The sequence below is a fragment of the Carcharhinus amblyrhynchos genome, chromosome 9 (genome assembly GCF_965287045.1).
Source record: "Carcharhinus amblyrhynchos chromosome 9, sCarAmb.v2.hapA, whole genome shotgun sequence".
In the NCBI taxonomy this organism is placed as follows: Eukaryota; Metazoa; Chordata; class Chondrichthyes; order Carcharhiniformes; family Carcharhinidae; genus Carcharhinus; species Carcharhinus amblyrhynchos.
The window spans coordinates 52,293,819-52,306,292 of record NC_137332.1 but is presented as its reverse complement, the minus strand read 5'-3'; the positions used below and the strand labels follow the sequence as shown (position 1 = coordinate 52,306,292).

The 12,474-nt window shown below is 40.7% G+C and overlaps 1 protein-coding gene across 3 annotated transcripts in view; it reads left to right on the top strand.

Annotated features, from left to right (window-relative positions):
- efcab7 (EF-hand calcium binding domain 7) overlaps window positions 1-12,474 on the top strand; it is a 93,505-nt gene that overhangs the window by 33,490 nt on the left and 47,541 nt on the right. For all 3 annotated transcript variants that reach the window (XM_080195626.1, XM_080195624.1, XM_080195627.1), the window contains exon 6: window positions 2,951-3,075. In XM_080195626.1, coding sequence (XP_080051752.1) covers window positions 2,951-3,075 — 125 coding nt within the window. The remainder of the gene's footprint in view (window positions 1-2,950; window positions 3,076-12,474) is intronic.

Genomic DNA, 12,474 nt, shown 5'->3' with positions numbered 1-12,474 from the left:
AGACCATTTGTGCAGGTAAGAGAGAAATAGCAGCACTCTTGGACTGAATGGAATATTCCACTGTTTGACTCAGGGAATGTAAACCCTTTGGAATCTTGGCCACATCAATACTTATCTCATTTTGAATTTGGATCACCTGGGATCTTCTTTTTACCATTCACTCCCTGCTGGTCTTCACTATGCTAGCTTCATTGACCTTTCGGCCTTCTCCATCTGACATGGTTGCACTGCTGGCTGGAACTTCTGGAGATGACCAGTTGGAATGCAGGAATTTTTGAGAGGATAGCTGCCTGGACCGCTGGAAGATTTGCGAGGATGGTGATCTCCTGGTTGGCAAGATATAGCGATGGTGTGCCACAAGGGCCTCAACGAGTGCTAGAACCTCAACCTTTTACAATTTATGTACATGGTTTAGATGAAGGGATTAAAGATATGATTGCTAAATTTGTTGATGACACAAAAATAGGTTGGCAAATGGAGTATAATGTACGTAAATGTGAAATTGTTCATTATGGTAGTAAGAATAAAAAGAAGCATGTTATTTAGATGGTGAAAGATTGCAGAGCTCTGAGATGCAGAGGGATTGAGGTGTCTTAGTAAATGAATCATAAAACGTTAGTATGCAGGTACAGCAAGTAATTAGGAAAGTTAATAGAATAAAATTGTTTATTGTGAGGGAATCGATTACAAAAATAGGGAGGTTATGCTCCCATTATACAGGCCATTGGTGAGACCACATAAGGACGTCTGCGTGCAGTATTGATCTCCTAATGTAAGGAAAGGTGTAAATCCATTGGAAACAATTCAGAGATGGTTTACTAGATTAATGCCCAGAATGGATGGGTTGTGTTGTGAGAAAATTGGACAGGCTAGCCTTGTATCCACTGAGGTTTTTCAGAATAAGGAGCAATTTGATTGAGACACACAGGGCTGAATTTTATGACCTTGTCCCCATTTTGCAGTGGGAAAAAGTCGTAAAATTGGGCGTGATGTGACCAATGGGAATGGTGCCTGTTTTAGCATCCATTCCCATTTTAGCACAAGAAATATCACATGATCGCAACCCTGCCCAAAACAGGCAAAACATCAATTTGCACTTAAAACAAAGGAAATTACAGCACAAGAACTGGCCCTTTGGCCCTCCAAGCCTGCACCAACCATGCTGCCCCAGTGAATTAAAACCCCCTACACTTCCGGGGACCCTATCTCTCTATTCACACCCTATTCATGTATTTGTCAAGACACCCCTTAAAAGTCACTATCGTATATGTTTCCACTACTTACCCCGGCAGCAAGTTCCGGGCACCCACCACCCTCTGTGCAAAAAAAAAACTTGCCTCGTACATCTTCTTTAAACCTTGCCCCTTGCGTCTTAAACCTATACCCCCAGTAATTGACTCTTCCACCCAGAGAAAAAGCTTCTGATTATTCATTCTGTCCATGCCCTTCATAATCTTGTAGAGTTCCATCAAGTCGTCCCTCAATATCTGTCATTCCAGTGAGAACAAACCAAGTTTCTCCAACCTCTCCTTATAGCTCACAGTGGCAGTGTGCTGAGGGGCTTCCCCCACTGACATCAACATGCAGGGTCACTCCAGCAACCGCTGGGGTAAGTACATCCCTGATGGAGGCTAATCAGAGACCAATTAGTCACAAATGTGAGGCGAAATAGCATTTATAACAAAAGTGCCTTTAAAATAAGTGCTAATATAGAAACATCTGAAAGTGAGATTCAATCTGACTGTATTGCTCTATACCCGTGCCATCTTAGTGCCGCTACAACTTAACTTTACATGGCCTACCACTACATCTTGTTGTCTCCCAGGATGTACATTGGAGGTGGAGATGGCCAGCTGTCTGCCGTGCTCTGTGGCCTATGATGCCTTTGGTGATCATCCTCTTGAGGGCCTTAGCCAGCTTCCAAGTGTCAGGGCCGTATCCATGACACTCTCATCATTCAGCCGCCCCTGAGATGCCCCGGTGTCAGGAAAGGAGGAGTCAGAGGTTAACCAGAGCTGCAATCTCCTGGCTGGAAGATCCCAGCATAGTCTTGAGCCATTCCTCCTCCCTCGGGGTTCCTGTGGGCTCCTGTCTCACTCCAATGGATGGCAGTGCTTCTGCAGTGACTCACCTTTGAATATATCTAGTGACCCCGTTTCCATGTCTCTCTGGCGTAAAAAATTCCAAAGATTAATGAACCACTGAGAAAAGAAATTTCCCTTCGCCTCTGATACGTTATTCTAAATGGTACTGCCTAATTTTAGATGAACCCATGTGGGGCAACGTCCTCTCAGCATCTACTCTATCAACTCCTTGTAGGATCACCTCTCACTCTTCTAAACTCAGTTGAATATCGGCCCAACCTTTCCTCAAAAGACAACCTTTCACCCTAGGAATCAACCTAATGAACCTTCTCTGAACTGATACGGGATGGCTGCAGGAACCTTTGGCTCCGGCACATCCTTTGGCTTCGGCTGACACAATGGCCTCCATTTCATATTCATCTCTGACAGTCTACCCCACTGTGCGCAGCATCCCTATTTTCCATCAGCTGTCAATTGGCCGACTGGATTTAGCTTGTAATGGTATTGGGAGTGTTAGTGCCTTTTGCTACTGGCACCGTCTATTAATATAAATTCTTGGCTTTTAATAATGTTCGGCTGTGAATAGCAACTGTTAGGTAAAATAGCAGTTTTTACCCTGCAGTTTTTCTAAATGACAGGATTGTTAATTATTTTTTGTGTGAAGGGATGCAAGCATATCTGTATTGAGCATCTCTGTGCTTGTTTAGAAACTGGCAGTGTATGTTGGGTCTGCTAGGTTAACATGGCTATAAGCAGGTTCTAATCATCAACTGGGAATGGTGGTATAGTAGAGCCTTTTATCTTTTCACAAGCTCCCTGATCTTCAAACTAAAACTGATGTAACTATACGCATGATTGTATTTCAGTTGATAGCAGACTTTCATCAAGACCCTCATCTGCTCGAAGTCGCAGGGCCTCAATTTCTTCTACCATCAGTATGGGTGCTACCGCTACAAAAAGTCTGAAATTAATGGCGCCCAAAGGAGCAAAGGTAATTCTTAAAGTTGCTGATTTCAAATCTGTGAAGCACACTTTTCTTATTATTTAGAGGAAAAACAGAAACCTATAGTTAATAGAAATCTGACATTAACAAATAAAAATAATTTGATTTATTATTGTCACATGTATTAACAGTGAAAAGTATTGTTCCTTGCATGCTATACAGACAAAACATACTGTTCATGAGAAGAAGGCGAGAGAGTGTAGAATGTAGTGTTACAGCCTTGCTTAGGGTGTAGAGATTGATCAACTTAATGCAAGGTAAGTCCATTCAAAAGTCTGACAGCAGCAGGGAAGAAGCTGTTCTTGACTCAGTTGGTTTGTGACCTCAGACTTCTGTATCTTTTTCCCGAAGGAAGAAGGTGGAAGAGAGAATGTCCAGCGTGTGTGAGATCTTTAATTATGCTGCCTGCTTTGCCGAGGCAGCAGAAAGTGCAGACAGAGTCAATGGATGGGAGGTTGGTTTGCGTGATTGATTGGGCTACATTTACGACCTTTTATGGTTCCTTGCGGTCTGGGGAAGAGCAGGAGCCATACCAAGCTGTAATACAACCAGAAAGAATGCGTTTTGTGGTGCATCTGTAAAAGTTGGTGAGAGTCGTAGCTGACATGCCAAATTTCCTTAGTTTTCTGAGAAAGTAGAGGAGTTGATGGGCTTTCTTAACTACAGTGTCAGCATGTTTTTGGTGATCTGGAACCTAAATACTTGAAGTCCTCGACCCTTTCTACTTCATCCCCTTTGATGTAGGCAGAAGCATGTTCTCCTTTATGCTTCCTGAAGTCGATGACAATCTCCTTTGTTTTGTTAACGTTGAGGGAGAGATTGTTGTTGCCGCACCAGTTCACCAGATTCTCTATCTCATTCCTGTACTCTGTCTCGTCATTGTCCAAGATCTAATCTACTATGGTGGTGTTGTCAGCAAACTTAAAAATTGAATTGGAGGGGAATTTGGCCATACAGTCATAGATGTATAAGGAGTACAGTAGAGGCCTTAGAACACAGCCTTGTGGGGCATCGATGTTGAGGATGCTCGTGGAGGAGGTGTTGTTGTCTGTCCTTACTGATTGTGGTCTGTGAATTAGAAAGTTCAGGATCGAGTCGCAGAGGGAGGTGCCCTGGCTCAGGCCATGGAGTTTGGAGGTGAGTTTCTTGGGAATAATAATGTTGAAGGCCGAGCTGTAATCAATAAATAGGAGTCTGACACAGGTGCTCTTGTTATCTAAGTGTTCCAAAGTTGAGTGCAGGACCAGAGAAATGGCGTCTGCTGTGGACCTGTTGTGGCGGTAGGCAAACTGTTGTGGATCCAGCTAGTCCAGGAGGCTGGAATTGATTTGTGCCATGACTAACCTTTCAAAGCACTTCATAAGGATGGATTTCAGAGCCACCAGCCGATGGTCATTAAGGCACGCTGCTTGGTTTTCCTTAGGTACCTGGATGATGATCGTCTTCTTGAAGCAGATAGGGACCTCCAATTATTGTAAAGAGAGGTTGAAGATGTCTGTGAATATCCCCATCAGCTGATCTGCACAGGATCTGAGTGCACGTCTGGTATCCCATCTGGGCCATTGCTTTCCATGGGTTGACCTTCATGAAAGCTGCTCTAGCATCTGCAATGGCGACCCCAGATACAAGTTCACCTAGGGCTTCCAGGGTGGAGGGCATGGTCTCTCTGACCTCTTGTTCAAAATGGAGGGGTGCTTTAGAGCCAATCATTTTACATGCCTTCATCTTGTAGCCTGTTGCTAAATAATGTGCTAAAAACACTGGATTAGTCTGCTTCTGAAATAAGAAAGCCGACTGATGCTTTGTGTGAAATCCATATTCAGAATGACAGGATTTTACGTCTTATACCTTTAACTCTGTCTGGGATATATTAACTTTACTGACAAAACATATGATGAACAAATTTAATTCAAATGCTTTTTAACTTATTTTATTTATGGAATTTGGGTGTCTCTGACAAGGCCTACATTTATTGCCCACCCTTGCGAAGGTGGTAAGCTGTCTTCTTGAACTGCTTCAATCTTGTGTAAGTAGAATGTGAGCAGGGAACTTCCTGGATTTTGATCCACCAACAATGAAGCAAGAACGATAAATTTTCTAGTCAGGATGGAGTGTGAATCTAAGGATGATTCTGCTGGTTATGTTGCATTATTGCTTTACATTTTTTTTCTCAGTCAAAAGTGTTACTGAGTATAAAAATGTTATTTATCTACTGAGATTCGAGTATCCATACTAAAAGTAATAGCTCCAGATAATGAACCTAATGTAATTTGCACCGCTGACCCAATTGGCAGGAGTACAGAAGCAGTAGAGTAGCCCTAAGGACACTGTAAACAGTACATCTCAAACTATTGTAGTGACATTACTGTTTACTGGTCATTCACTCCATCATTGCACTTAGCAACTTGTTTATTTCTTGCTGCAGGAAAGTGGAGCAGACGAATAATAAATATTTAATGATTTTTCTTCTTGCACTATAACAGATTTAATGAATTATAGAGAAACCTTTTCTTTAAAAAAAGGTTTAAATTGTAAAATCAGAGATATTTCTTTTCAAAAAAAAAGTGAATGCTGGAAATCTGAAATAAAAATACAAAATTCTAGAAATGCAGAGCCAGTAGTATTTATTTGTTTTTCCCTAAAGACACAGAGTCTTAGTGCTATACAGTTCAACACTGGCTGATTTTAGGTACCTGGGCTAAGTGGCCATTCTTCATGGATAAACTCAGATAGTGGGTGGTAGCAGGCAATTTGAATGTCCCAGGTGTCGCAGCTAAGCCCAATCATTTTCTTACCCAACATCCAATTATTGATTCTGCAGCTAAATTTGCAATGTCAAGAAACACTTTTCTCCTTTATTGAACTGTTATTTTACCTGTGTCAGTCAGTACATTTAGTGCTAATACTACTTGTCATAATTGGCAAAAATTACAAAGATAAAAAGTTGCTATAATTCTGTGTAAATATTAAGGCATCTGAGTATGCTCCAAAGCAGTAATGCATCTTGCAGATCATGTGATAAAGCATTTGCTCTAGTGATCATCTCAACTTCTTCATGGGCTTCAGCCTTAGAGTAAAATCCATATAGCATGTCCTGAAATAAATACATTCTGGTTGAAAAGCTTTCACCATAAGCTATTCATTTCCATAAATAGTTGAAAATGGTTCCAAGTGAAATTAGGTGATTCCCAGCCATTGAGTACTGTGCTCCTGAATAATTGAAACAACACTAGAAAAAATGTGGGAACACTTCCATGACTTTAGTGTGGTGTGGTCCTGAGCCATACTACTTGTAGCTCCCAGATTCAATCCCTGATCTGTGCTGAGTTAGCTGATTTTATCCTAGGCAGTGGTAGGCATGCTGCAATTGGTGATGAAGAACATACAAAAAATGGCCAACTGGGCATAGTGCTGGAACACAGGTGTTGACCATGGAACTGCACATGAACACAAAGTCAGCACCATTGGAAAGACATAAATTGAGAAAAATGTCCAAGGAAAAGAATGAATCTGCTTTAGGCATTGATGTATTATATATGGATCAAGCACCGTATGATGGAAGAATAGGGAAGTGATTTTATAGGTTGTTGGAAACTCTACAATTGGATTGGAAATGTATTGGATCTCTGTGCATTTGAGAGAATTTATCAGTAGATTCAATCTTGTAGAAGTTTAATTAAAGCAGGAGATGAAATTTTGAAATTGCGAGTATTTTTTTCTCTTTTTCCATATTTTGATCTCTGGGATCAAGAAGAAATATTGCAGAAAAGAAGTATTGACTGTACATAGTGCTTGCGTGTTTCAAAACTAGAATCAGCCTCTTTCAATTTTAGTTCCTAAGGGGTAAAGATAACATGATATTGACTTTGTAAAGTCAATATTTGTGTAGTGTTAATGTTGATTTTTTTCCCTTCTTTTCTTTCCTTCCTTCATCTCTCAACTTCTGTTAGATTTTCCTTTCAGCATTCAATACAATAACAACTGTAAATGCTCCAAGAGAAAATTGGAAAATGTTACTGTTCTGGTTGTGAATGGGAGCCTGGAGACCTTCTGTAAAAATTGTGCATTGATGATTCTAGTGCTGCGGCACAGAGAAATAACAGAGCCACATCTCACTTGACACCTCTTTCCCTTCCCTACAGTGCAACCCAAAAACACAAAGGCAGCATAAATATATGATGAAACGGAAAAGGTGTCATGGCTTCCTATATTAAATGTCTGAATGCAGTGTCTCTGTGGGACCGTATTTCACATTCTCCTTCCAAGTAATTATGCCCCTTAGGCTCTTTTGTAGATAATTCTATCCCAGTAATAGCTTCCACCAAAAAAGACATCTGATGCAAGAAACACTCTGGTGTTGTTTTATTTTGAAATCTTGTTTTGTTTAAACAATATGGCAAAGTGTTGTAAATTATTGAAGTATATAGTTAAGCTTTTTAAACAACTACACACTAGCTTTATTTGCATTATCTAGTTGGTTAAACATTTTGGTGTAGAGGAGGGAAGAAATCAACATTGGTTAACGGGCTGAAATATTCCTTTCTTGACTGATCTGGTTATTTTACCAAATGACCAAGCACCACATCATAATTTTTACAAATTAGTTCCCATTTATTCCAATCCACCTTAGCTTGGTTAAGATAATTAGGGATTTAGTGGCTGGTGGCAAACTCCTCTTAAAGACAAACACAATGGCATGTTAACCTAGTAGTAGTTTAAAAAAAACAGCTGCAACCCGCATTTAAAATCTGTGCACTCCTTTGCTCATTTGCAAACTGAACTTTGTGAATAATGTTGTGCCTGGGGCATAGTGATGTCATAATATATAACAGCTCAGCCTCCGTCTGCTCTTTGTGATCTGTGGGTCTGTCTTGTTTTTAATCTTGAATTTTGTCTCAGATGTTGGAATTTTTAAAATAAAAAGGACGTTCATAATGTATTGATCTTACACGATATTATCCGTTTCAGTAGAGTTAAAACAGATTACATTTTACTTGTAAATTATGATGAAAGTAGTACGGTGACTTCATCAATCACATTTCATTGCTGTTAACTGTGTGGAGAATATCACGCAGTGATGCACTATTACAGCAATTCTTTCACAGGTGAGATTGCTAGCAGTATGTATGATCACAAAAGAGAATGTTGGCCAGAATAACCTGTCGCTGATCAGATCTTCCCTTTAATTCACTAGATTCATGGCTTATCTTTAAAACAATTTAGGTTCTAACTCGGATGAAGGCTCAATGCAGCATTATGCCAATTAGACCAGTGATTCTTGTTTCAATTCTAGTCGATGCTGAATTAACTGATCTCAACTGGATCAGCAGTTATGGCTGTACATTTGGCCTCAGTGCCTCTGAGTTAGAGTGGTAAAATTTGTCAGGAATCATGCCCCTGATGGTTATCCAGTGACCCCTACTGGAAAATCCATTAGCAGATATTACACGAGGGCACAACTAAGTTTGGCTGTTGAGTGCTCCCTTCTTGAATAAGCTGTCAACATTCTCTACATGAAGAATGACCACGTGCATAAAGTTCCCAAGAATCACTTGTGCTATTTGGAACCCTCCAAAGTAGAGTCATGAGGTTTCAATGTTAATTTTTACTTTTCTGTCCATAATTGCTGCCAGATCTGCTGAATTTTTCCAGCACATTCAGTTTTTAATTTAAGATTTCCAGCACCTAATGGTTTTGCCTTTATTTTAAGGACATGAGCTTATTGCACCAAATATCCACAATTATGACACCAGATATCCATAATTATGAAGAGTTTATTTATAAAGAAACATGTTTTTAAATAAACTCATTTAGTGCATTGATATGTTGGATTGGCTTTTGTTAAGCTGAACTCCTGCATTAGTTTTCCTGCTATTTGGAGGAACAAGATATTTTTCTCAAAAGAAATGGAAGGAAGGAGAATCATTTCAAGCCACTCATTTTATACCTAACAGTAGTGTATAAGTGTAGGTTAATGGCGATTGCCTAAAAGCACGAGTCCTGTTTTTGCATAATTTGGTAGGAGAAAGAAGAACAAAGGAGGAAAATACCCTAAGATAGCAAATCTCACCCTGAATTATAAGTTTAAAAAAAAAGTTTGTGTTGTGCTATACCTAATTTTTTTACAATTATTTTCAGCACATGAGACACTATGACATAGAAAATAGGAGCAAGAGTAAGCCAGTCAACCTCTTAAGGCTGCTCTGCCATTCAATGAGATCATGGTTGATCTACCGCAATGCTATTTTGCTGCACCGTCCCATATCCCTTGATATCTTTAATATCTTGGAATCGATAGAGCCATGCCTTGGATATACTCAATGTTTGGGCCTCCACAACTCTCTGGGGTAGAGAATTCCAAAGTCTCATCACCGTCTGAGTGAAGAGACTCCTCCTCATCTCAGGCCTAACTCGCATTGCTCTTATTCTGAGACTGTGTGCCCTGGTTCTAGACAACCTAGCCAGAGGAAACATCTTTTCACGTCCACCCTGTTGAGCTCTCTCAGTGTTTTGTATGTTTCATTGAGATCACCTCGCGTTCTTCTAAACTCTATCGAATATAGGCCAGTCTCCTCAATCTCTCATAAGAACAATCCTGTCATCCCAGGAATCCCACATTATGAACCTTTGTTACATACCTTCTATTGGCAAGTATATCCTTTCTTGGATAAGCAGAACAAAACTATGCACAATACCCCATGAGTGGTCTCACCAAGACACTATACAATTGCAGCATGGTATCTTTATTTCTGTATTCAAAGCCTCTTGCAGCAAAGATCAACATAACATTTGCCTCCCCAATTGCATGTTATGTCTGCATGTTAACTTTCAGTGACTCATGAACAAGGATATCAGGATCCCTTATGATATTGACACTTCGCACTCTCAATTTAAGAAATAGTCCATTTTTATGTTTCTTCTAGATTACTTTTATATTCTATTTTCCCTTTCTTTATCAGTTTCATGGTCCTCCGTCGTTGAAATTGCTCCCAATTCTCAGGCTTACTTTTTTTTTAGTAACTTTATATGCATACTTCTTTGAACTGTACAATATTTAACTTCTCTTGTTAGCCACAGTTGGATCACATTTCCTTTTGGGTTTTTGTGCCTCAAAGGGATGTATATTTTTGTAAACCATGTATTAATTCTTTAAGTGTTAGCTATTGCCTGTCTACCATCATATCTTGTTTCCCAATCTATCTCAATCAATTTGTCCCTTGTATCTTAGTACCTGCAATACATTCTTCATATTGTTGGGTTTACATGTAAAAGCATTCTGACAACCATAGTGCACAGTACAACATTTAAATGAATTGCATTAAAAGCATTTACTTTCAGAGACAGAATATCTTCTTTTGAAAATCTGAGTGACTGGAGCGCCATCTGGTGTTTTGACAAAAACATACTGCTGGTGAAATTATTTTTAATATTACAGTAAGATACTGTAAGCAATAGCCTAACGTAGTCATACACACAGAATCATACCGTACAGATAATGTCCCAGACACCAATATCACTACTGGGTCTCACCAGCAAGACAGACCCAGCAGATGTGGCAGCACAGTGGTATATAATCGGGAGGGATTGCTGTGGGAATCCTCAACATCAGCTTTGAACTCCGTGAGATCTCATGGCACCACATCAAACATGGACAAGGAAAGCTTTTTGCTGATTACCATGTACCATCCTCCCTTGGCTGATGACTCATGTTGAACACTACTTGGAGGTAGCACCGAGGGCAGCAAGGGCAAAATGTACTCTGGGTGGGGGACTTGAATGTCCATTACCAAGAGTGGCTTGCTATTACCACCACAGATCAAGCTGGCTGGGGTCCTAAAAGACAGAACTGCTACACTGGAACTGTGGCAAGGAGTAAGGAAAGCAACAAGAGGGAAACAACATACTTGACCTCATTCTCAGCAACCTGCCTGCCTCAGATGCATCTGGCCATGATAGTATTGGTAGGAGTGACCACTGCAGTCCTTTTGGGGACGAAGTCCTGTCTTCACACTGAGGATACCTTCCAATGTGTTTTGTGGCACTATCACCATGTTAAATGAGGTGGACTTCAAAAAGATCAAGCAATGCAAGACTGGGCATCAATGAGGTGCTGTGGGCCATCAGCAGCAGCAAAATTGTACTCAACCACAATCTACAACCTCTTGACCCGGCATATCCCCCACTCTACTACTACCACCAAACGAGGAAATTAACCCTCGTCCAATGAAGAGTGCAGGAGAGCATGCCTAAAAATGAAGCATCAGCCCTGTGGAGCTCTAACACACAACTACTTGCATGTCAAACAGCATATGCAGCAAGTAATAGAGCAATTCCAAAATCAAAGGATCAGATCTAAATCCTGCACATGTAGTCGTGAATGGTGGTGGACAATTAAACAACTCACTGGAAGAGGAAGCTCCACAAATATCCCCATTCTCAATGGTGGAGGAGCCCACCACATCTGTACAAAAGATAAGGCCGAAGCATTTGCAACCATCTTCAGCTGGAGTCAATGATCCATCTCAGCCTCCTCCAGAGGTACCAAGATTCACAGATGTCAATCTTCAGTCAATTCGATTTACTTCATGTGATATCAAGGAACACCTAAAGGCACTGGATATTGCAAAGGCTCTGGATCCTGACAATATTCCGGCAATATTCCTTAAGACTTGTGCTCCAGAACTTGCTGCACCCCTAGCCAAGCTGCTCCTGTACATCTATAACACTGGCATCTACCCGGCAATGTGGAAAATTGCTCAGGCATGTCTTGTACTCAAGAAACAGGAAAAATCCAACCCAGCCAATTATTGCCCCGTTAGACTACTCTCGACCATCAGTGAAGTGTTGAAGACGTCATCAACAGTCCTACCAAGTGGCACTTACTCACAGATGCTCAGTTTGGCTGCTGCCAGGATCACTCAGCTCCTAACCTCATAACAGTCTTGGTTTAAACATGGACAGAAGAGCTGAATGCCAGAGGTGAGGTGAGAGTGACTGCCCCTGATGTGAACACAGCATTTGGCATCAAGGAGCCCAAGCAAAACCAAATCAATTGGAATTGGGGAAAACTCTCCACTGGTTGGAGTCTTACCTGGCACAAAGGAAGATGATTATGATTGTTGGAGGCAATCATCCCAATTCAAATACATCACTGCAGGAGTTCCTCAGGAACTTGGTTCCTAGAGTCCTAGGCCCAACCATCTTGAACTGTTTCATCAATGATATTCCTTAAATCATAAGATCAGAAGTAAAGATGCTTGCAGATGACTGCACAATGTTCAGCATAATTTGTGACTCCTCAGATACTGAAGCAGTCCATATCCAAATGTGCCAAACCGTAACAATATCCAGGCTTGGGCTGACAAGTGGCAAGTAACATTCGTGCCA